At 32.4% G+C, this 26710-nt stretch overlaps 3 protein-coding genes across 3 annotated transcripts in view; 1 reads left to right on the plus strand and 2 right to left on the minus strand.

Moving 5' to 3' along the window:
* Positions 1 to 2934: 2934 nt before the first annotated feature.
* LOC130895133 (uncharacterized) lies at positions 2935 to 10157 on the minus strand. The gene is made up of 5 exons (XM_057802294.1): positions 10032 to 10157; positions 9725 to 9951; positions 9472 to 9670; positions 7385 to 7954; positions 2935 to 3463 (listed from the first exon to the last, which is right to left on the minus strand). The coding sequence occupies exons 2-5, from the start codon at positions 9908 to 9910 to the stop codon at positions 3060 to 3062; spliced, it is 1359 nt and encodes a 452-aa protein (XP_057658277.1). The 5' UTR covers positions 9911 to 9951; positions 10032 to 10157; the 3' UTR covers positions 2935 to 3059.
* A 1213-nt stretch (positions 10158 to 11370) lies between these two features.
* LOC130895059 (anosmin-1) overlaps positions 11371 to 26710 on the minus strand; it is a 45329-nt gene continuing 29989 nt past the window's right edge. The window contains exons 5-7 of the mRNA XM_057802171.1: positions 16277 to 16418; positions 13068 to 13282; positions 11371 to 11648 (exon numbers count right to left, since the gene is read on the minus strand). Coding sequence (XP_057658154.1) covers positions 11481 to 11648; positions 13068 to 13282; positions 16277 to 16418 — 525 coding nt within the window. The 3' untranslated portion in view covers positions 11371 to 11480. The remainder of the gene's footprint in view (positions 11649 to 13067; positions 13283 to 16276; positions 16419 to 26710) is intronic.
* On the plus strand, positions 17689 to 26704 carry LOC130895060 (prothoracicotropic hormone). Its single transcript, XM_057802172.1, has 5 exons — positions 17689 to 17811; positions 17922 to 20001; positions 22499 to 22690; positions 25847 to 25950; positions 26429 to 26704. Exons 2-5 carry the CDS (start codon positions 19981 to 19983, stop codon positions 26655 to 26657), a joined length of 546 nt encoding a protein of 181 aa, XP_057658155.1. The 5' UTR covers positions 17689 to 17811; positions 17922 to 19980; the 3' UTR covers positions 26658 to 26704.

Consider the following 26710-nt stretch of genomic DNA (forward strand, 5'->3'; position numbering starts at 1 on the left):
TATTACATACAAAGAAATAATTCTAAAAACAAACAAAAAAGTACAAACGAACAAAGTATAAATAAAAATAATAGACAGTAATTCTAATTTTACATAACACACGTCTTCTTAAAGTTTTATTGCTCTAAATGAACGCTAGATGTCTTGATTTTCTTCCTAAAATAAATTTTCACCTTTTCTCTAAGTTAATGTATTTAAAGGAGTCATTTTTAGTGGATAGTTTAGCTAAATGTGATAAACGTTGTTGGAACATGTAATACCTCAAATAGTTTTGATGAGTTTCAAAACTCTGATTGTTTTGTCGTTGTAGTGGACAAAAAGAGAGTCAAAAATAGATCCAGAAGCTTAAACCAATTGAGGAATACATTCTGGTTGTGAACATTTTCAGACTTGAATTGAAGAACCAAATTTGGCACAAAATGTCGATCAATTTGCTCTGATCATGCTTCATTTTTGAAAATAATTAATGTCTTGGCAGAACCAATACTAATTTGTGAAGTAACCCTTTGTGCCATAATTTCTCAAAGACGTGTGCCGTATAAGAAGACAGTAAAACAGACTTTTTTTCTTTCAAGGATTTCTCAATACTGTCAGTGATTCTATGAAGTTGATCTAGGGTCGACTGGTTTTCCCTAAAACCCAATTCTTGGGCACAAATTAGTTTTTTATCTTTTTTATTGGTTTCAGTCTTTAAAGAAGATAGAGCTTCGAGGTGACAGGCTGCAATCAAATCGGCCTATAGGATGTAATTTCATGATGAGGCTCTCCTGGTTTGGGGATCGTAATGACCTCTCCAACTTTCCACATCTTAGGAACTTGCTTCAATTTGAATGATGCGTTGATAAGATTGGTAAATTGCACTATGGCCTTTTTTGGTAGTTGTTTTAAACTTTGCCAGTAATCAGATCAAAGCCAAGGAATTTTTTCGGATCAATGTTTGTTCTGATCACCACATAGACTAGGTCTGATTTCAACAACTTCTGGTTCATTCCAATCTTCAGTATCCTTTTAGTCGTTTGGATAATTATTTCCTTTTGTTTGCGAATAATTTCAGGAGTCTTTTCCCATGCTGCTTATTGGAGATTTTACACAAATATTTTATTTTCTCTGTCTATTTGTTCTTCTGTGGGAACTACAAAATAAATGCATTTTTCAAGTTTAATTTTAAAAAACTTTGCCAATCTGTCATTTTATGAACAAGGCTTAGGGAATTTTGTTTCTGTGTTTTACAGCAACAAGAAATTGTTTTGCAGACTTTCATTCATGAAATTATTAATAAAATTATATTATATTGATTTTAATTTTTTATTATTAAAAAAACACTTGCTATAATAGTAAGTACCTCACATAAATGACGCCCTTTATAGCATATTGTTTGTCTCAAGTAATTTTTAAAAGTCTTTCAAGTTTTTTTTTAGATTTTTATTATACATATGTTAGATAAATCACCTTGTAAGACGCTAAATAACAAAATCATAATTATAAAAATCAAAAAATAGATTAATTTTCTGCGTAAAAGGGTTAACAACAGATGAACAACTAACTAAAGAAATTAAAGTTTTCGTAAAAAATCTCTAACAAGAAGCATGGGAAAATTCCCGTAGGATAAATGGAAATAATTGTCCAAAAAAAATCAGAAACCTTATTTTTGAAAAACGAAAAATCCATCGTTTTAAAACTTTGGAACGCTAAAAAACGACTGAAAAGACCTACATTACAAAATCCACCAATCAGAAATGCAGATACAATCTAAGCTCGGAACAATATTCAAAAAAATGCAAATTCGCAGAACACCTACAGACGACCTTCCAATCGAATGATGGAGAAGATCCTGAAGATTGGAATGAACCAGAACCAGAAGATGTTGAAATCTGATCTAATTTATGAGGTGATCAGAACAAACATACTGAAATTTACCAATCTTATCAACGCATCAATCAGATTGAAGCAAGTTACTATGATGTGGAAAGTTGCAGATGTCATTACGACCCCCAAACCAGGAGAGCCTCCTAGTTAGGTTACATCTTGCAGGTCGTTTCCATTGCTACTCGAAGTTCTATAAAAAACTACTTCTCCAGAGACTGAAGCCTGAAACTTCGCTGATGACACGGTAGTTATGGCCTTGAGAGATACCCACGAAGAGGCTGCTGAAAAGGTACAAAAATCCATTGACCAAATTAGCAACTGGACCAAGAGATGGCGTATCAAGTTGAAATCCATTCACAACAACTTTTCGAATAAAAAAAGATAGGTAATTATGCTAATATAGCAAAATATCTGAGTATGACTCTCATCATAAGACTTCGCTAGAAATTCCATATAAAAATGAAATGTACGTACGAAAATATGTATTGGATACTAGGACGAAGTTCCAAGTAATCTACGTTCAACGAACTGCTTCTATACAAGCAAATATTGAGACCTATTTGGAGTTGGGGTTGTGCAAATAAGACTAACATCTAAATTTTTCAACGATTTCAGAATAAGATACTAACGAACATTATAGTTGCACCCTGGACTGTCGAAATAGTGACATCTATCGCGATCTTCAGATGGAGACTGTTAACCAAGTCACAACCAAATTTGCCAGTAGCCTTGAACATCGGCTGCTTCATCATGTGAACATCTGGGCAAACCAGCTCCTAAACAACACAAACATAACCAGAAGACATAAGAGGATTCGACCTTTCAAGTTGGCGAAATAATTATTTATAGTGCAGATAGTTTTTGAAAGTTCATCGATCTCTTCCTGATCAGCTTGTAATATCACAAAACATTGCTCCCTGGAAGTATTTATAAATAATAAAGTGTTAATAGGTTTCAGTCTCCGGAGACGATAACTTGGTCATCGAAACGCGAGTCCAGAAAGTGTGTTATGAGTGGTGGTGTAAGCAGTGTGTTCATTAGGAATTAGTTAATAGAAAAATAAAAGAATTTTGACTCGATAATAATTTAATACATGAATCAACAAATCAACACTTCCATAGAGTAATTTTATAATATAAATATTATGAAAAATTTATAAATATATCGACATTAACAATTACAAATGGAGAAAACTACGAAACGGGATTTTTATCATTAACTCCAGCATCTTCGACGGATTCGGCGAAAAATATATCCGGAGAAAATTTGGTATGTGACAATTTTTCCGGTTCGTTTTTCGTTTTCGTCGGTTGCTGTATGAAACTAGTACCATCGAAAGGTTTTTGCGGTATTTTTGGTTTAATTTCAGATGGTATTCCGATTTCGGGTTTCATCAATGCAGCGTGTACTGTTTGTAAACATTCCAAGTCGTTGTTTCTTTGAAAGAGGATACCTTTCGAAGACGAAAGTACGTCCATGTTACATAAACTATCTATTTCAATTTTATCGGTTCGTTCGGATTGATCTTTATTAAGGAGTCTAAGTTCCTGCATCTCACCTATTTTACCATCTTCGTCTATTACTTGGTATTGTAATCCTGTTGAAAATGTGTATTAGTCAAAAACAAATTATTTCCGTGGTGACAGGGAAAACAAAAGATTTTTAGAAATGATTGGGAAATTAACTTGAAGTTTCGATATAAGATACAAATAATGCTTAACATTTATGATAATAAATTTTCACAATCAGATGCAAATACTCGTCTTTCTATATTTGAGTAAAAAAGTTTTTGAAAAAAGGGACATATCCATTTGTACCATTCATGTACCAAAGAATAGACTTTTCTCATTTTCCACATTTCAAATGATAGTCCTAACAATAAATATCAACATTTCCGAAACAAAAATTTGATTATTTTCGAAAAATTCAATAAAAAAGACAAAACAAATGAAAATGGAGAACTGAACCAGCGTACTGTAGTTCAGGAACCTCACTTTTGTAATCTTCACTAATGTTTGTTAAGAACATAATTCTCATGTTATTATTTTCTATTTTTATTTCATGAACATTGCATCAAAGAAATGTTTTTCCAGATTTATCCTTTTTGTTCAATGCGGTTCGTTTTTTAACGCTTATTATCAGCTTCACCTGTATGTCGGTTTTTTGTTTGTAACTCTCCTTTGGACTAAGAGCACGTGGTTTATTTAAACACGTTGAGCGCCGGTTTTTCTTATTCACGCAGATCAAAAATAAATTACTGAAGTAGCAGTCGATACGTTTAAATCGCAGTTTTTGAAGGTACCTCAAACGGAATGGAAAAAATACTTCGACAATTTGATTAAACGCATGCGAATGTGATCTTAACCTAGAATATTTTGATAAACTATAAAACCATATCGAATTATAAATATTTGTTTTTATTTTTCTATGCCAAAACTTAAATAGCAATTGTATTAATGAATATAGTTGAAAATAACCAAAAAACACGCTTTTATAACACATAAAAATAAAAAGCTTTTGAAATAATGAAAGAAAAATATTAGTATTATTGTGAAAAAAGCGTGGGACTCTTTGTTCCATATTTCTCGTACATCGAGCGTCTCACACTTTTTTCACTCGTTGTTGTTTTAAGCTTATTTTAAAAATTATTTTTCTTTCTTTCTTTCTAAACTTTCCAGTTTTATGAGCTTTAAAAGCACATCAAGCTTTAAAATGTCAGATTTGTTGTAGTATTTTTTTTAAACTATATTTCTCAGTTTTTACATTTTTCATTGATACCACCATCGTATAATAGTTATCAACATCTCGTCGAAACTTGTATCGAGCAAAACAAAATTTTATTTTTGTTTTTACATACTGCAAGTAGGGTGTACGAGTATATATTGAAAAATTCCTAGCCTACTATAGAACCAAACAAAATTTCAATGTCAAAATATTTTATTACTCAACATATTCTCCTCTAAATTGGATACATTTATTACAGCGAACCTGCAACGTCTCTAGATCTTTTAAAAAAAATGTTTCTTCTTGCTCTGCAAACCAGACCTCCACAGGTTTTATTACCTCCTCGTTGAAAGAAAATTTACGACCTTTTAAACTTTTTCTCAGTTGAGGAAAGAGATGATAGTCGGACGGAGCCAAATCTGGTGAATAAGGGGGGTGTTCTGGTAATTCAAACCGTAAATCACGAATTTTTTGCGTGGCAACATGAGATTTGTGTGCAGGGGCGCTGTCCTGCAAAAACAAATCACTTTTGGATAGCTTTGAGTGGTCAGTAATGTCGAAAAAAACTGAAGCAAGAACTTTTCCAACAGATTTTTGGACACGAAACTTCTTAGTCTTGGAGAACATCTACATCGTTTTAAAATTGAGCACAGATCGAACGCGATGCTTCTACCCTTGCACGCTTTTGGTCAACATAAAAATTGATAAAAGTTTTTTCGAGGTTTTTTAAATATACGGACGTAGAAAAATTTTTGTATGATCTCGTGAGTAAAGTAACCGTCCCACTCGTGAAAAAAAGTATTACTTCACTCACTCGTTAGATAAATAACTATTATCTGTAAAAAAATAAATAATATTGAATTTCAACAATTTCAAAAGATATGCATTTGAAGAAATAATATGCAATACTATTGAAATCAAACCCTCAAAAAAAGTTATATCTGAAAGTACTGGGTCGGATCCGATCTCACATTACCATGTACGAATCTGAAATTGACCTTTCCCACGGAAGATTGAGCAATTATATGCAAAATGCAAAAAAAAACTCCCCTAGGTTCCTCCACACTCAAATAAATCCATTTATTTTGTTATGACTGCCTCTAATTTATCCAAACTCGTAGGTAAATGCGCAAAAGAACTTTTAGACGCTCGCAGAGCTTCTTCTAATTCCTCTTGAAGTGATGCTGATGATGTATTAGCTTGTGCGGCAGTAGCTGTCGTATTAATCACTGCTTGGTCGGGTTATTTACAATACAATCGTGTGATTATATATTTAATTTCTTGACTTATGAGATATTTGCTTGGGAATTGGGAAAATTCGTTGTCTTTCCATTGTTCCAAATTAATGGGATTTTTTAAATATAACAGCGCCGCAGTCTTCTGAAAGAGGAGTTTTTAGATCTTCTAGCTTTCGAATCATGAAACGTAATGTACGTTCTGCAGTTACTAAATCAGTATACCGACGGCGTATTCTTCACAGGTTAGGATTTATAAGACTTGTATGACATGACATATGAAATAGAAACCAGAGAGGAAATCAACAAAACGAAAAGCATGCTTCGGGTAGCCGAAATGAAAACGCTCAGGACTATAGTGGGAAAAACAAGAGTGGATCGAATCAGGAACACTCACATCAGGGAACAATGTGGGGTGCAAGACATTGTAACATGGGAGAGACACAAAGAAAAAGATACTGGTACGCCCACGTAAGAAGAATGGAAAAGAGTAGACTGTCACGCATTGTACTTGAAGGGAAACCAATGGGGAAAAAGAGAACCCGGACGACCACCTAGGAGATGGATGGACAGCTGGCACTCCACCTCCCAGGAACTGATACAGAGGAACCTGAAAAACTAACAGATCTTGAGATCTTAAGAATGTATAAGAGGAATTAATGTTCAAAGAACAATTTGGCCTAAGTATGAAGGTGATACATTTAATAACATATTGTTTTTTTAACAGAGGTAGCCTCTAATACCTCATTTATCGATAAGTTGATATTCTAAATTCAATTTTCTGTAATTGTCTAATTTTCTCTCGTATTTAACTATATTTTTACAAAATTCTTAACGACTCTGAAATCATTGATGTACATAAAAAATTTTTATTCCAATATCAATAAAATCAATAACTCTTCAGATATTTTACAAAAAGAACATATTTAGTGTCAGTTCGTTCGCGGGTCGGATTAACCTTCTCGGCGGGCCGAATACGGCCCGAGGGACGTACGATGGGCTCCGCTGATTTAACAGAAATAAACATTCTACATATAATGGGTTATGTAGTAACATACAGATATAAATGGAAGTCGAATTATTTCAGGAAAAAAATTCAATTTTACCGCTTATACCCCAATATCAAAATTACTATTTTTTTGTTCTCCCCTGTATACCGTTCGAAACACGAGTTTTCGGCAATACCTCGATTTGTATCAAAAATAAAAATATTTGACAAATAAATAATAAAAAATTTTTTAATGCTTATAAATTTTCTTGATTTTAGGTCTCCTTCTGTTTTAAAATTAGTTTTTTTTCAATAATTTTTGAAAGATTGATAAAAAATTATTGAAAAAAAAACTAATTTTAAAACAGAAGGAGACCTAAAATCAAGAACATTTAGAAACATTAATACATCAAAAGGTGTAAGAAATAAGAAATTAAAGAAAAATTTTTTTTATATAGTACAGGTATATGAAACCAGACCATTTGAGAATTTCAGATATTAGTTAAAAAGAAGTACGTTTAAAATAATAGTACCTGAAATGGACATTTGCATTAATCATTTAAAAACTCACCATCTTTTTGAAAATTTTGTAACATTTCGTCGGTAACTGTTACAAAAGTGCCATCGTTTGTCCTAAACATAACCTCAACATTCGAATTATCCTGATTTTCTATAATTGTCTTAATCTTATCGGACGTCCAATTCTGTTCGCCGTTTTGCAACATCAACTGAATTACATTCGATTTAGTTGCAGGTTCGACTGCGAAATTTCTATTTTCCGGTAAAACGATTTGTCCGTTCATATTCAGTTCGATGTATTCTTGAGTATCGGCAGTCGGTATAAAATTTTCTACGGTAGTTTCGGTGCAACTGTCTTCGATGATAAAAGTTGGCGGTTGCGGTGCGGCTCCTATTTCTTTTTTGAGGTTAGCTATTGCCAACCTACTGGCGAGGGCTTCCTTCAGGCACGCTTGTTGCTCGACTTCGATTCGTTTAGATTTCACTTTTTGTGGTTTGAGAATGTTGAAGGTTCCCGGTTTTAAGGTTGAATTATTAGGAGGGCTATTGGTATTGAAGGGATATGTGGAATATTTTGGTTTCTTTGAAATGAACTCTGGTTTCGGTAGGACGATGAAGTTATCTACAAAATGATGTACATCAAAATATGTCGAAGGTTATACTAATATGATGTCAAACTAAATATTGAAATTCATCCTAGATACTACATAAAACTTGTATGTATGGATTTTGGGTATATACTGCGACTCAAAGGATCTTATGTCCCTCCCTCTTGCCGCGACACTGAAGAACCCGGTGTTTCCTGATGATCCGTTAATCCCACTTTTTTTAAAAAGTCTAGAATGTGAGATGGCTGTAATTGCCAGAGATCCTCGTCTTCTATTTATCATATGATGATCTCCTGTTTTCAATGGGCCCTCTCTAGATTGAACTGAACACTGAAACTGAAAAATGCTTGGTGCGCTGCCTAGGCTCTCAGGGTATTCCAGTTCTGTATGCTGTTTTAGATCTGTTCGTATATCATTTAATAGCATTTCTGTTTCAAAACACTAAAAAGGAACTTTTTAGAGTGATACAGTCTAGAAAAGCCTCTTCTGCAGTTCTCTTCATTGAAAATCTCTGCCTTTCAATACCCATAATGGCTTCAAGGAGGTTAGACCCTCACCTCTACAAGTTAGTTGCTTTATAATAAAGCCAATGGCGAGCTGTAGCTAGTTTTTGCTTAGATCCGAATACTTTTCAAATCTAGTAGTATCAAAACACTAAGAAGGAACGTTTTAGAGTGATACAATCTAGAAAAGCCTCTTCTGCAATCCTTTTCATCAAAAATCTCTCTCTTTTAATATCCGTAATGGCTTCAAGGAGGCTAGACCCTCGCCTCTACAAGTTAGTTGCCTTGTAATTAAGCCAATGAAACGTCATACCTTGATACACTGTAATCTAAGTAATTTTGTACACAGCAGTATCAAAATTCCAGAGGACACGTATAATAGAATGACATGATTCTTGAGTTGAGTTTTATATGTTAAAATGTAAACCATATTGTTTGTTAAGGATCAATTGAAATTTGATGCATTTAAATGAATTTAAATAAATTAACTTACAAATTCCATTCAAATTTGAAATTATTTATTAAAAGGAAAAATTGTTTTATGTTTTTCATGTCAATATTAAACCCTCATATTTATTCTGATTTATGTATCATTTTAGAACAAAAATTTACGGCTTGTTGTGTCACAGACGTATTTAAATTTTATACTTGTTTCAATAAACGATCATTTATATAACAAAAGTATTTTTCTTTCGATATATGACCCTAAAGACTGTGAATAGAGTGAACTCATGCAATTGCACTTTTTCTTGAGTATTCTGACTGGTAACACCAAATGGGCTTAAAATAAATCAAAACAGACGATTTAATCACTGAGAAACTGTGATTTTTAGAAAATTACTATTTAAATCATCCTGACACAAAATTTTTTAGAAAAATCTAAAAACTAAGTGGAATATAATATATAATAGAAATTTAAAATTTTGGAATAAAAATGTTTCCTTCAATGTTTATTTAAGTACAAAACAATTAGTTTTTCCTATTATGATTATATAAAATAAAGATTTATTGCATATGATGTACTTTACCTGAGAATTGATAATTCATAGACAAGTTTTCGAAAAGTGGCATTTGAAACAATTTAGCAGCAGCAACAAAATATTTGAATAGTTCTTCATTCACAAAAGTTTCTCCACAGTAAATAAATTCAATAAGTGATCTTATGACTGTGAATTCACAACCAGATATCATTACTTGTTCTATAAACGGGTTCAGCTCTAATTCTGTCTATATTAAAAAAAAAATTGTAACTTCATCGTAAATGGTATGTTCAATACTTACCCTAAAAAGAGGGCTCCCGGCAGCTAAAACCACTTTATGAGCGTGTAAAACGTGATTACCACAACATATAGTTATATCTACCAAACTTTGATGTTCCATTAGGGTGCATAACCCGTAGGAAGTATCATTTGAATGTTTTTCAGATTGAACGAAGTATTTTACTTTCAACTTATCGTTTTTATTCATTTTCTATAAACGAATTCTGTCAAATACTATCTTATTTTAACCTAAAAAATATTTTAAAATGAAACAAGAAGGCAAGGTAAGATATTTTTGAATTAATTTGATAATATATAATTAGAGATACCTTGTTAATAAAACAATGTAGCACAAAATAATCCCAGAAACTAGATTCTCAAAACTCTGACAAACTTTAACGTCGCGTCGAGTTAAGATGACAACGAACGTACAAAAAATTACTTTTGAACAAAAGGATTCAATTGGATACAGATCTTTATTTTTATTGGTCAGCTGATTGATCATATCGATTTAGAGGTGGGCAGGGATTTTATGAAATTTACAGATATATTTTATATTTTTATCCCTAACGTTTGTAAATAATAAAATTATAAATACTTATAAAATACAGAAATATAAGAACAGAAACACAAGATCTTTTGGGCAAAAATACATGCGTTTCATATAAATATAATATTTCAAATGATGAAAAGCTTCTAATTTTATCTAAAAGCTGTACTATGCATGGTCGACAAATGCCATAGATAAAATTTATATACACTAAACAAACCCCGCGCTTCGCTTGTAAGTCTTCGACAATACGATAATGAAAAACATAGAAACCACCCAGTATGAAGAAAACTAAAGCAGTGTTTTATCAAACAAAAAACAATTATATTAACCACTTATAACAAAAATAGTCTTAATAGGTAGCCAGTGATGTTTCTTAATGATCTCAATTTTCGTATAAACATCATTTTTTTCACTATACAGGAAACACTTTCAGTTTATGGGAAACTTGAATCGACAGGTGCGTACCCCTAGGGGGGGTACGGCACCGGACCCCCTAGAATCAAAATATATAATACATATAAAAAAATCAAATAATTTATATCTTGCAAGATATTATTAAAATATTTTGTAATGTCAGATACTATCATATAAAAAGTGGTATAATCATTACATTTTTTTAAATTTCAATAGATATTAGTATTGTAGTGGAGAGTATTACAAACCCTCCTCAGACCCCTTGGAGTTTGATTGGACTTATGTCTTGATCCCAGTGCAAAATTCTGGGCACGCCACTGCAATGCAAAATGTTTTTGTTGGATATTCACTCAAAATATTTCGATGACAACCATATTCATAGATTATGCGAAATTATATACATAGGATACACATAAAGAATTTTCTTATATTTTTTAAAATAACAATGTAATTTGACTTATCCCAAAAAAGTACAAGGAGTCGTTATTACGTACTCCCACCTCTATGAAGTTATATGTATTAGAAATGATCTACGCTGTAGCGACATCTAGACATTGGGGGTTTAAGTTATTGAAAATATACGAGCATTAGTGAAGGGGTCGGTACATAGATGGCAGAAATGGACATATTCCGAAATAAATATGGTTAAATTATTTAATAAATCGCTTTGGGGTGGTTGAGTAAAAGAAAGTCTTTGATGTAATATTATTTATTTAAAAGATAAGTAACACGTCTCTTAAAGTATTATGTATAGGTACATAAACAAATTATCACATTTAACATTATTTAACAACAAAGTCGTAACTGACATTTATGTACATCTAACTTTTTTATGGTTTTCTTTAAATTCGCTGCATTTCGGTGTAGTAAAGGTTACAAAAGTGTTGTGTTTAGATTTAGCTTCATCTGGCGATACAATTTTGACGCTCACTTTGTACCGACAATTGAATTGAAGATCGATGAGATCAAAATAAGTATCCTGAAAAAAAATAAATTGTCAAAATTGAATTTTAACAGAAAACTTCGATATTTCTTTATGAAAATTCAATGGCATGTTCATCAACTATTTTGTAAAGTCGTAAAGGATGTCCGAAATGTCCGAAACATTTTCCGGCCGAGTGGAAAATTGTGGAATTTTTTTTTATGGTAGGTATTATGACTTCGACAAATGAAGGTGATTATTTAGAATTGGGGCTCTAGGCAAAAATCGTTCCAAAAAATTTTTCACGCTTTGGGGTTGTTTCTGAGGGTACAAATAGTAAATTTAAGGCGGGGAAGACATATTATTTCCATTATTTTAGACATTACATGGAACGACTAACATATAATAAATCAATGAAACCTAACCTAACCTAACCAATTCTAAATAATTACCACCTTGGTTAGGTTAGGTTTCATTGATTTATCATATGTAAGTTGTACCATGTAATGTCTAAAATAATCTCTTCCCCGCCTTAAATTCACTATTTGTACCCTTACTCTAAATAATTACCGAAATAAAAAATTTTAGTGACAAAGTTTTTAATCATCCATCACTACATATACAAAATGAAAGTACTGTAACGTTTTTCGTATACACTCTTTTTATTCGTGGGATGAATTAATAAACATTGACTCTTACGTTCTTAATTTATTAACATACTATACACTATTTATAATAATTCACTTATAGATATCACATAAATAATTTCTGCGATTACTTTATACTAATTCAACTTTTTTATTACGAGTATTTATTTAAAACTAAACTTCTACTCTACATTATGTACTTAAATGCCTATATAAATAAATTTCTAGATTTAGAACAAAAAGAAACAAAACAAATGAATAACTAGCCATTCCTTGAAAATATACCGCTTGCTATAAAAAATTGTTTACACTCAAATATCAAAAGAATCCCGCAATATGCGCGTTCACCAAATTTTAAAATTCCATTGTAGCTGGACAGGGCCGGCCTACGGGCCCATTTCGCGAACTTGTTCGTAATAGTACATGGTTTAAGGAAGTTTTTCGAAAAATTTCAGTTCTTTATCTTTGTGTATTCGAACTTGCCAAATACTAATATGAATATTTTTGTCGTGAAAAAAATTTCTTTCAACTATTATAAACAATTTAAGTATTTAAATCATTATAAAGATATACCCTAGTACGGACAGAAATACTAGGTTTATGAATGAATTATTAAATAATAAATAGTATTTGGAGGGCAATACATAACTGTGAGAGAGTCGTGGAACCATAGGAAAAAAGTTATGATTACAGTTCTAATTTAAAAGCTGCTGCCAATATTTCTGATTGCAAAAGAAGGATTTTACCATAGACAACTTTTTCCATCCATTTCAATGTGTATTTATTTGATACTTAGATTAACTAAAGAAAATCAAGATTCTGTACTTGCCTTTGTCATTGCGGCTACTTTTAAATGTTTGAAGGCATTCATTCGTCCATCACATGGTGTAGCCCACCATGTCACACTATATTTAGCATATTCTCTGGAGGGATTCCAGATGATTTTTGCCTTTAATTTACCCTTATTCCAGGTGAGTTTTTGCAATCGAAGACCCTCGATTTTGTACGCGTTCGATTTTCCTAGATCCAATGTGTTATCTTTTTCTAAAATTAATACAATAATGTCATTATAGTGTAATAATACGCAAAGAGTTTGGAGTAATGTAAACGGCGTATAGGCGAAAAGCTGTTAAAAGGCTATAAGTGTCCACCAATTTTGATGAGCGCTCCAACTATTAATAATAAGTAAGTATACATTACTAATGGATGGGGACTTGAGGCTCGCAATACTGAATAAAGGAGCCACCAGGTACACGAATGATTCCGAGATAATTGGCTACCACCATCTTCCAATCTGAAGTATTTGCTGTATAGTACAGCCATGCTTTTTATTTTTAAGGAGTGAAAATAACCCCTTACTCCAATATATTGAAAAGTAATGGATTAAAGTTATGTTCAAATATAATAAATTTTGATTGTTTTGTATCATGACTTTAATATTTTGATATTTTACACGTCACCTACCCTTAAAAACAACCCCTCATACAAAGATTATTTAAAAAATGTGGTAAAAACATGAAATTTTTTTTATTTTGGATCGTAATAGGAGAATTTTTTTTCTTCAAGTATAAGAAATCTGACTCTCAATATTTTTAATAATGCAACCACCAAAAACCACTCCTCAGAATGGAAAAATTGCAAATTACTAAATGGAAGTAGTTATAGGGCTCAACATGTAAAATGATTGTTGTTTTTTTACAATGTGAGTAATATTTTTTATGTGTAACTACCCTTAAAAACTACCCTAATACAGTTACTTAAAAAACGGCTGAAGGTATGAAATTATTTTATTTTCGATTTTGAGAAGAAAAAAATATATAATTTAAATATAACAAACCTGATGCATAAGTTTTTAATTCAATTCAACCCTTAAAAACTACCCCTTATCACATGTGGGAATCCAGATATATAAATACAAAGGGGACACAGCATGTATAAAAGAATAAATACTCCAAAAAGATCAAAATTTAGACGTTTCGTGATTTTCCAGTATTATCTCTAGGAAAATGTGTTCGGTTTTTTAATAATAACTCGGCTGCACTTTTGCTTTTTGCATTCATCCATACATCATTTTGTAGGGAATTTCATAAGCTACAAAACCATGAGAGTTGCAATCCTTCTATGCCCTTTTCTTCAGAGAATTTTGATGTTAAAGTGTAAAAAAGACTTTCCCTCAGCATTGAAATCAATACTTTAAACGCTTATATCTCGTTTAATTTTCAAGCTACGTGAGTTTAAAAAAAAGCAAAATGTTCAGTAAAATGAAAGCTAAATTTTAGTTACAAAAAAAAAATTTCACATTAAACAACTTTTTTCAAAATATACGTGTTCCAAGCCATTCAAACTTTTGGAACGTGCTGTTAGGGCTTGAACAAAGATAAATTCACATGGTCGACGATTAATTTTAATTTTGCAGCACATGGTGTCAAATTTACCGACATTTTTTTTTCCAAATTCGAGTTACTTAACTTATTTTCATCATAACTCACTTAATTTTCATGCTAGACGGTTTTATAAAAGCTCATTTTGAAGGACTGTAAAAGTACTTCGAAAATGGTTATTACAATTTTTCATGAAAAATTGATCATTTTTCCGTTATTTGAGTTCAAACCTCTGTATAAATTTACAAAAAAGAAAAAATTTGCTTTCAGTGACTCATAAATTGCCAAATATTATTTAAAAAATTCGATTTGAACTCACTAATTTCTTTGTTTTCTTGATATGCTTCAATTTTGAAATAATTTTTTCCAGAAAATACGTAATTTCCGAGTTTTTCATGAAAAAATGTTGAAAAACGTGTTTTTTTTAATTTTCAATCGCGAATAACTCAGAAATTATTTAGTTAAATAAAAAAATTCATTCCTCATTTTCTTCATAAAATTCATTCAATTCTCTATCGTTATTTTGAAATTTTAAATCTCCATCCCCGAGTAAGGGTGGCATTCACCGCTAGGGTAGAAACATACATTGGCACCAAATCAGGTTTGTTATTTGCATCATTTTTGAGCTTCTGTCAGAATTTTAAACTAATACATGAAGGTCTTTAAAATTTTGTGGTGATTTGCTTGGTTCACTGTACTAGTGACAGGATTATACTTAGTCAACGCCATAGAAACACATTTATTTGGAACAGCTGAGAATTTGGTTTAAATTTGCTGAAAGTGATTGCCAAAAAAATTTGAAAATGTTCATCGGTGTGAGAACATCGAAATTTATTTTCCGTGGAGTTCATTTTGGACAATGCTCTTTCTCAAATATATTTTGCATAAAATATTTATCAAGCAGTTTCTAATGGTTTAGAAGAATATTTTCCTGGAAGTTCAATCGTATACTTTCGAAGAGAATTACTTCTAAAGTCTGCGAATCTGTGTTTGAATTCCTATTTAATATCAACACTGAGAGTTTTATATTAATCGACCTCAATCTCTATTTTTAAATCAGGAAAGTGGTAGAAATCATTCCTTCCGAAAAACGTGACCAAGCTTACCTTTCAAGGTTAAGTTAGAGGGTCAGGTCTTTGGTATGTTTAAATATGTCTGAAAATTGAATATGTCATATTATCTTCTTCTCTAAGAAAACTTATCTGTTTTGATCAATTTTGAAAAGGAATGTATATAAATTTTCGAAATTGGCGAATAATATTTGTTAGAGATGCAGTCTTGGTTCAACCACCTAACATTGTTGTGCAGTAGTAAATCATCCCATTATCCATTTCGACAATGCGAGCTTTCACAAATAAGTTCATACAAAAATGTTTTTGTACAGTCAAAACATCGAATTGATATCAGTCCTGTTTTGACAACCAATGATTCCTCCTAAATTGAGAGGTTAAAGTTTTTCTATACCTGAAGAAGCGTTTTGGAGGTATTTCATTAAGAATGGAAAAAATGCTTCGACAATTGGTTCAAACGCATGTAAAAATGAATTGATCTTAATGGAGGATATTTTGAAAAGCAATAAAGCTGTATCCAATTATAAATATTTGTTTTTATTTGTCTATTGAAAATTTAAGTATATTTCATATATGAGGATACTTGCCGTTCACAAAATCCGTAGTATTGAGTACCAATCCAGATTTTTCTCCATTAAGTCGTTCTTTCCCATATTGTAAAATACCTTGCACTTGAAGAAAATATTGTGAATGAGGCTGAAGATCACGAAGCGTGAAGTGGGTAGTATTCTAAAAGAAGAATGAAAGTATGATGAATCATTTGTTTGATAATAAGTTCCAATTTATTTAATTATTGATAAACTTTTATTTATTTTCTTATGGACGGTTAAATCTGCAGAAATTAGAATAATTACATACGTCGAAGAGAAATTGGTGGAATGTGGAACGTGAAAAGTGACATTTAACACACGACTGAAAAAGTTAACGCAGCAGTTTTATGAACAATATTATTCTCATGAACCCAATAAGTCAATAAACTTAATGACATATTTTAAAATTAACAATTTATTTTATATTATTTTTCTTTTCGCCAATTCTGAAGTTATTATAGCAAATCTCTTGGTAAAAGATTCCAAGAAGTATTTGCAACTCCTTCTGCGATATTTGGTGGAGTACATTTCATCCTCATTTGAAAAATTAGGGTTGATATCCACGCCGCCACTTCTCCAAATTTTAGAATTCCATTGTAACCGGATAGAACGGCTTCACAATCTATGTTGTGGACGAGTTCGTAACGTTACTAAAGACCAAAATTGTTTAGAGTTTTCACAGAGGCATCTCCTCACAGGTTTATGAATTCTACAACTTGCTCAGCCACAGAAAAGAGATAACTGAACTGTGGCCAGAATTATTCGTTTCATAATATACAAGGCGACTTTAACTCATTTATCTGACGTTTAAAAGGAATTAATGTTAAAAAAATAATTTTTTTATAGGGTTATTTAATAAGATATATATAGGTAACTTATTTCTTCCTTCGGTCTTCTCTTACACCAACGAGAAGAGAGCTCGCTCTGTATATGGTCACGCTAACTTATTCCATAAAATGTAATTTAGTAGTTAATGTCGTATCAGTTTTGTCTCACGTCGTATTTCAATTTTATTGGGGACATAAGTGTCTTGTCGTCATATTATGTTTGAATTTAATTAAGTTTTATTTCTTGTTTTATCTTTTCATTCACGTCGATTCTTCGGAAGTGTAATTGTTGGAGTGGAATGAAGTGTTTTATAACTGGGTTTTTTTGTTCATTATTGTTGTACACGGATTATACACAGTGAAACTAAAATGTGTTTAGGAGGTGATCACGTCAATCGAATTTTAGGTCTGTATGGTTGGGTTAGAAAAGACTGCAGATTAAAAGTGTCCATACGTCTCGAATTTTTGTCTACTCTCGCTGAAGAAAATATCCCGGAAAACAATAATGTTCTGGAAAACGTACCAGGAAACGTCACGGAAAACTCCTTATCTATCTCCATGATTTTAATATACGGACGCGGCGGTATAACAATGTTCAAGGCCCGTGGCAAATTAATCGGATTGGGCCCTTTTTTTCGCAATATAAAGTAGCTCAATCAACGATAAAGTTTTTTTTTTCATTTTATAATAAATAGGATAAAGGAGGTATATAAAACGCTATTAAAATTATTGATTTTCTAGGAACTTTTAGTTTAATTGAATTTAAATTATAATTTTTGTACAAAATATTTTTTATTAATACTCCTTTTTTTCAGGCTTTCTGTTAATGACATCATGGAAGCTAAAATTTCGGGCTATGGAATGGTCAATGGATAGAATATCTAAGTTGCGTAACTTTCCTTGTCCCATAGAATTTCTTAAATAAGTTTTTATCAATTTTAGTTTTGAAAATGATCGTTCGATTTTAGCCGTGGTCATAGGAATGGTTAAAAATAACAAAAATGCAGTGCAGACTGTTTAAAAATATTCCATTGAATGTGAACATAGTGTTCATAGATTCATAGGTATTCGAGAGCTCAATAATGACTTCTTTCATTCATCGGGGAAGCCCCTATTTTAGTTTTACCGGGATTTAGTTCCAGTTTAAATTTTTTGCAGTAGGATTCTAAAATTTTATAACCCTGTCATCGCCCCACATAGATAGCAATTTTTATGGACAGACCTAATCTTCCCTTTATTCGAGATTTGGAAATTAGTAGTAACGTAGCTGCAGGGGGGTCCACCGGTATCAGCAAAATTTTTATAGTTGTCGATGGAACAAAAACAAAAATGTTTAAGAACCAATTGTTTGAAACGACAGCAGTTGCTGGCAGTAGACTAAGTAGATATTTCAGAATCCCAATAAATCGAACCGATTCGAAATATGACAATGGAGAAGCGAAAGCTGTAAATGAATTTAGTTGGTTGTCATCTTTGCATGTTTGATAATTATTAGTAAATTCTACATACATTCTACATACATACTCATTTCTTAGACTCAAAAACCTCAAACTTTCCCTCTTTACTTTATAAAACTCTTTACTACTATTCATGCGTTCAATTTTTATGTTCTTTAGCAGCCTCTGCATTTCATTTACATCTTCACGGCTACCCTTCTAAGAGGTCAGCTTCTCTCAATATCCTTTCCACTAACCTCATCACTGTAGAAGTACTCAAATGCAGATCTCTGGATTCATTGATTTGAACTGCTGTTTCTGTGCCAAGTCGTCAATCACTTTCATTGATAAAATCATAATTCATAATTTGGAAAATATACTTGAATATATGCTCTGATTTCGCATCTTTAGAGACCTATAATTCGAATAATGTTCAAGCAGCCAGCTAAGGTATAATTCACCATGTTATGGTCAGCTTTGTTTTTTCTTCAAAACACTAGGTAAACTATAATCTCAGAAATGTTCGAGTAGGAGGCAATTACTAAAAAACTTTTTATTTTCTAATCGCTCCACCACGAAGTCGCAGCTGACAGTTGCGGGTATTCGGGAAACAGGAATTTTCGAATGAGACAGACTTAGCCATGAAAACCTGTCACTGCTTCCTGGACTATTAGAAAAACTATTTTCTGCTTTGACAGTAGTTTCTTCAACTTCATATCGGCAAATTTGGAAGTAGATTACGAACGGTAGACGTGTACAAATACAAAATCTGAATTAAAACATTAAATTTACTTTTCTCGCTACTCTTTTCCAAGGAAGTTACAGACCAAGTTAGTTATGGACTAGATTATATGACTACCTCTACAATCAAATATTTTTTTCATATTATGGGCCATACCTCCATTTCACGTGTAATTTTAAATTCTATTCATTTCAATAAATGGATACATTATGAAAAATTACAATTTCCATATAGATAAAAACATCTACTCGTCCAAGACCGACAGTATAATAATAAAACCCGTAGATATAAAGATAAATAATATTGTAGATACAAACTTATCAGATTTTAGTTATATAAAAATGCCTTCAATTTTTTATTAAGTTTCTGAATGTTAGGACATGTGAAATACGACTTTTTTGATGTACAAAAGATATCTCTTCCCACGCCAAAACCGTCACGTGCTTATTGATTTAAAAACTACCTTTACGTATGCATTTCATGGTCTATTTGGTAACTTTAACCACACAATGCCAATCTTAGACGAAAATATCACTTCCATACATCCATTATTTATCTATTCAGAAGTAAAAGACTGTAACTTTATAGCTTTAATAACTGTTGCTATAGCATTTTCTTGAGTAGGTACACTATTGTTGCGGCTTCTTATATAAAGTAATGTACCGTACGTGAACCAACTTCATTTCATAATTCGATATGGTGCAATCATCTACAAAGGTAAGTCTTTTTTTATTTAAATTTCAAGTAGTAGTTCTTTTCTTTTGTATATATGTATGTGGTACGGAGGAACATGAATAATTGGAAGGTTTTTATAACAATAAGTAATAAATTCGATCATTATAACAGCATTATCTTCTTTATTGTAGTTGAATTTTTTTAAAAAGTTTATTTAGAAGCTAATCAGTGATTTTATTTTGAAAAAATTGAATAGATAGAACGATCAGTATAATTTAATGTTTGAAGATGATTTAATCCAAATGTTGGCAGCGGCTCCGCTTTAGATAGCCCATGCGCAAGGTCCAATTTTGGCACACTCTCTCCAACATATCGGTCAGTATTTCACTTCCAGTGCGTCAATCGTTGCTGTTTTATCCCTGTAGACATTAGCCTTAACATGTCCCCTCAAGAAATAGTCCAAAGGCGTTAAATCACAAGGTTTAGGCGGCCAACTGTTCACTGAAGGTGGCTCTCAATTTGGCCATTGTTTCGCGTGCCGTGTGGCATGTGGCACTGTCTTGTTGAAACCACATGTCAGGAATATCCAATTCTTTCATTTTGAGCAAAAAAATCGTCAATCATCACACGGTAGCGCTCGCCATTCACAGTAACGTTCCGACCATCGCTGCTTTTGAAGAAGTACGGCCCTATGATGCCACCGGCCCATAATCCACACCAAACAATTTCGGGACGCATTGGTAGCTCTTCCAATGCTTCTGGTTGGTCTTCACTCCAGATGCGGCAATTTTGCTTGTTGACGTATCCATTCAACCAAAAGTGAGCTTCGTCACTGAATACATTTTTCACATAAAAAAGAGGATCTTCCTTCAACTTTACCAGCGCCCATTCACCAAATGTTAGACGTTGTGGGTGATCGTGTGGCCTCAATTCTTGCACCAGTTGTATTTTATAAGGTTTTACGCCCAAATCTTTTTGCAAAATTTTCCAAGTAGTGAAGTAACAGACCCAATTGGTGCGAATGGCGGCGAATCGACATTTCGCAGTCATCAGTAACACAGCCATAATATTTTCTTCGGTCTTCACTGTACGTTTGCGTGTTAGTGATTGAATGTCCAATAGTGTGAACTGCTTTCGAAAGTTAGTTAAAAGCTTCCGAAGAGTTCCTTCAGTAGGCCGACCAAACTTTCCATAAATAGAAAGATGTGCGCGATGCACTCTCTTAACCGAGCATGAATTTTGATAGTAAAATTCAATAATTTGCAAACGTTGTTCATTCATAAGTCAATTTATGATTAAATTATAGACCAAACTGAACAAATTTGACAATAACACAAGACAGGATTCACGCGCGATCTGTCAAAAACAGTGTTGCCGAAAAAAAACTCCTTATATCTCGATTACCCTAGCTTGGTACTTTGCGCCAATAAAAAATAATGTTTATGAAAATACAATTTCTCACACTAGTGTCGTGTGAGTATAAAAAGTTTGTATTGAAGTTTTGGTTGTATCTCTTTTGTATCGAAAAATCGAAATTATAGTTTATTCTAGAATATAAAAACAAATTGTGATATGAAGGATGCCTTTTAAGTTTTTACAAAAAGTGAAATAGAAACGAACAAATTCAAAAAATATTCGCTCTTAAGGTCGTATTGTATAAAATGAAAAATTTTTCAATAGAGACTCAAATACATCTGACCTTGCTAAAAGCAACCGAATAGAAACAATTTTTATATCTTTAAGGGTATCCACGTAAAAAAATAATTTATAAAGATCTGCAACGGTCAAATTTTTTCACACAAAAAACTCAAAAAGTGTGCATTTTTCGAAAAAAGTTTTTTACCAAAACTATACTGAAATTTTACGTATATTTAAAAAATGTATCAATATATGGGGTGTTCTATTTAAAATAACAAAATTACAGTCGACTTCCGGTAGAACCGAAAATATTTTAGTTAGAAAGATCGTAACCGAAATATCAAAAGAAATTTTCAGATCTTACTATGAGTATTTTGCCATATACAGATAGTGTTAAATCGTCGTGAGACACCCTGTATAGAATCTACAAGTAAGAAAACTACTTTTGTAAATCATTTTGTGGTTGTTGAGAAAACTCATAAAATGCAAAAAACACTCAAAATTTTGACTTTTGACCTTGAGTAACCTTCTTAGACCAAATGGGATCAACGAGGACTAATGATAAACCCAGATTTTCACCAAAATCAAGCTCTCTGGAAATTTTTGTTGTTCAACCCTTACTTTTTAGTCTAATTTTACCACACTATACTATAGTGTCTTAGGCTCAAAAATTAAGTAAACTTCATTTATCTATTGATCCTGGTAGACACTAAATTAATTTTTTCATCACATTCTTTATCCAAAAGAAGTTCAGTCCTTTCCGCAGGAATTGTCTAATTTTTGCTACGAATAGGTTACAATATTGAAATATATAAAAGAGCACCCAGTACATTGAGCAAATTTTTTAATTAATCTACATATTAATAGCTTACGTTTTCATAAATTCATGTTTTTATTGCAGGTATTTTTAAATTTCTTACTGTTACTAGTTCTTCAAGTGATTCATGGCCACGAATACGCCTTCATGGAAGATAAACCTGTTAATCCAATTTACGAAGAAAACGATAATAAAGTGGAAGAACCTAAATTTAATAGAAGGATAAGTATATTTTCTTCACCGGCAGACATTTTTAAGAGGAGCTTTCGTTCAGCGGTAATTTCAATATAAAGATAGTTAGTTGAAAATATAATCTATTATAAACAGGTGAAAATCGTTATTTCGATTAAAATGACACTTTTCACTATAACTTGATTTAAATACTCTAAAAGATTTCAGATTTGATTGTAACAGTTGAAATGTTCCAAAGATTTTATTAAGATTCGTTTTTACATCATTTCTTTCCTATTATCAGTCCCTTGAGAATTTCCATGATGCTGACAATATACTTAACGCTAAAATATTTATTTTCTTTATCGAGAAATGTTTAACCTTCTCCACTTCCTAGTGTAATCAACTTCATTCCTTTTTTAACCGACTTTAAAGGAGGAGAATGTTCTTAATTCGATTGAATTTTTTTGTATCAATATTATACAAGACTTTCGCCGATTAGACCATGATCAAGAGATGGTTTCCAATAATATTACCAAATTGCTTCCTTCTTTGACAAAATCAACTAGAAACAAAATAAATTCCCTTATGCGAGTCGCCTCTATTAAGGACGATAACATAAAAAAAGTAAAGAAAATTGTCTTGCAAACCGTCGCGTTCTGTCGCCATTCAAAAGACAGCAGAGGCTCTCAACAACTCTTATTGATAAACTCATTTTGGTTAATGTCTTAGGTATCAATCAATACTAACTTCCTACTAGGAGACTTGTGTGTAAAACAATATAGAGATGCTAGCTATATAACTAAGAACCCTGCATTACTATAATAAGAGAAAAACCACTCAAAAATGAGCTGAAATTGGAGAATTCACTTCAAACTTGGTCAAAAATCAAGATGATCTTCAATTACTGTTCTGTGTTTCACCTTGAAGTCATTCCAGAGGCTTAAATTTGTTTTGTTCTTTATAGTTTCTTTCATATTAAACCCAGTTTATTATTTTTACAAGCTCATCACTCGATGACGAAGTTCGTTTTCAATATAAATAATAATAGAAAGTAGATTAATAAAGTATTAAGTATGAGAGAAGCATGGCTTTTCTGAATGCACTCCCGCTACCTGTAATGTCTGTCCTTGTGCTTTGTTTGTAGTAACAGCAAAGTTAAACTTTGCCGGAAACTGAACCCTTTTGAATTGGAATGGAAGTTGAAATAATTGGAAATAATTAGAATGATAACACCGTTTCTGCCATTCAATGGAGTACATATGGCAGTGGATGTCTCGATGTCTCCAAATACTTTTCCTATTGTTACAACGTTCATTAACTTTTGAACCTCTATTCGAAATATGCGGGCGACTATGTCATGTCGATCAATGGCTTTTTGCCCAGACATAAGCTTTTGAGTTACATCCAACCACGAAGGATTACAGGTAAAAGTTACGAAGAGATCAGGCCTTCCGTAACTTTGTATATAAGTAAATGCGTCTTGAGTGTATTCATGCAGATAACGGGGACTGTTCACAAAAGAGGACGGCAAAATAATCATTTTGCCAATGTCATTAGGTCTAATATTCCCATCATCACTAATAGCATCTTGTAGATGTATGTAGTTTTCAGCCCGTAACTTTTTTTGGTTTAGAGAAATGTATCGAAGACGCTCGTTTTCGTCTTTAATATACATATTTACCAAGAATTGATGAAAAAGTTGATTTGTACGCTGAAGGAGAAGTCATCCTCTCGAAGCATCGTGTAATACGCTTAAAAGTCCATACAGGAATTTTTTTATTTGGAATTGGCTGTCCCGTTGTTGGATTAATGACTGGAATATTAAAATGATAACCTGATTCACCTCTACTGAAAATTAATGGGTACTACAAAGCATCATAAAATGTTTGAGTATCGGATACACGTTTTAGCGTATTATCATGTACCCGTAACACTAAATCTCGTGGTGAGTACGGGTCACCAGTAACCAAAACAACTTCATTGACCACCGGTACATTATAACGCCTCTCATGTTCGCCACGTGGAGTCCGATCACTTTGTAATTATTTGAAGGCAAGTTTTCTATTGCACTTTTAAATATCTTCACCAACAAATTCTGGCTGTGTAACATTCGTTGAATTTTCAATACAGTATCTATCTCTTTGTACTTCTTCAATAAACTGACAACGACGGTTTACTCCATTTTGTTCGTCACCTATAAAATAAACATGTAAAAATTCATGCTGTTCATTATCACCTGGAGTGATCCAATTTGATGATATATTTGTCCTTGAACTGTGAAAGTAGGTGAAAACCCGGTCATTCTTATAACTTTATCCACTCCAAAGCAAGAGTTGTATCTTCTAATTTTACTCAAAGATCGCTTTGACTCATCGGTAGCATTCAATAACAGAGCTTCCAATGGTTCTTCTGGTTCACCAAGCAATGGAAGTGAAATTTTACCACTGGAACAGCACGTTCCAGGAGTTTCATCTTTCCATTTGAGTGCATTGCAATATTAACATTTTTATTCATTGAACCAATAACACTTAGAGGATGATTGTGATATTCCATTGTAGGGTCGTATTGAAATCCAGGACCACTCCTTACACATGAAATTTCTATCGCTCTTCGCTGAGCATGTCTTTCTAAACGACGTTGGATCTGAAGAGGTGTTCCAGCAGCTCTCAAATCACTCTGTCGCCTTGATTGCTGTTGTCTTCTCAGCTCTGCATGAACCGAAGATTCTTGATTCCGTGCAACTTTTTCTGCACGGTCCCGTGGCGAATTTTTAGATAATGTAGATTTACGCTTCCGAAGCTTTTTATAGACATACGCTTTCAGTGACAATTGAAAATAACTGAAACTATAGTCAATTGTATTGGATGTATAGATTAAATAGATTTAGGGTTTGAACTTCATTACTGTATGTTATATGGCGCTGAATTAGCAGAATTTTGATATGTGTTGACAACTTTGTTACTTCTAGTACCTCCCTGAATATGTGTACAAAGTTTCATTATGATTTGTCAAGTAGTTTTAGCGTGAAATCCTAACAAACGTCCATGCTTTCACATTTGTAATTTATAGGGAGGATCTATGAGTTTAGATTTCACCATAGTAAAAATTATACCAATGGTATATTGAATTTGGGGAATTCGAGCATTCGGGAAAAATATAATACAGTAAACAGTAGAATTTAATCTATTCCGTCTGTTTTCTCACTCTTTATACATAAAGATTATTTAGATGATGCTTCAATATCTCAATAACTTCCAGGTAAGCACTGGAATGGTTCCACTTTACAAAACTTCGAACGAAGGCCAATGTTTCTGTAATATGAGATTTCAACCAATTGATTTGGGAAGAGAATATTATCCTAGGTATGTATCTACCAAAACGTTAATAGAAAAACCATTACATCGGGCTTAATTGTTGCGTCACTAATTTTTCATTTTTTTATTTGAGTGGCTCATTCATTATTGCTAAAATTTTTTGGTAATATTGATACGATTAACTGATGAATAAATCTTTCAATTAAGGTTGGATTCTTCATCTTCTTTTTGCGTTCTAAACATTCTTTATATGGTTGTGACCTTGATTCACTCTTTTCTATAGTCACATAGTAATTCATTCAATATTTTTTCTGTTTTATATATAAACTAATTCCTCTATACTTGGATTTCTTTCCTTCATTATTGGTATAATCAATCCAGTAGACCACATCTTCGAACTGATTAGGTACATCCAATCTAAAAATGACCAAATATCCTCAAACTTTTAGTGTGTCCTAGTGTTGTATATGAAGTTATCTTAGTACCATTGAACGCGTATACTCTAATAGGTTTTAATAATTTCCAGGTATCTTCAAACGGGTATTTGTCAACCAAATTCCTGTAACAAGTTTCAACAATGCGTCGAAAAAAAGTACAAAATTAAGGTATTAAGAAAAAGAGAAATCAAAGATGGCGAGGAATCGATGTATTCCAGCCTTCCTAAACCACTACGGGACTTTTGGGTAGCGGAAACTATCCCCGTAGGAGTAGCTTGCGACTGCGTCGTCGATGTGCCATATACTAATAATATGTAAATTTAATAGAAAATATTTAATCGTATTCAAAATAAATTATTGATCTCACGCTA

Source organism: Diorhabda carinulata, chromosome 6 (genome assembly GCF_026250575.1).
Source record: "Diorhabda carinulata isolate Delta chromosome 6, icDioCari1.1, whole genome shotgun sequence".
NCBI classification, from domain to species: Eukaryota; Metazoa; Arthropoda; class Insecta; order Coleoptera; family Chrysomelidae; genus Diorhabda; species Diorhabda carinulata.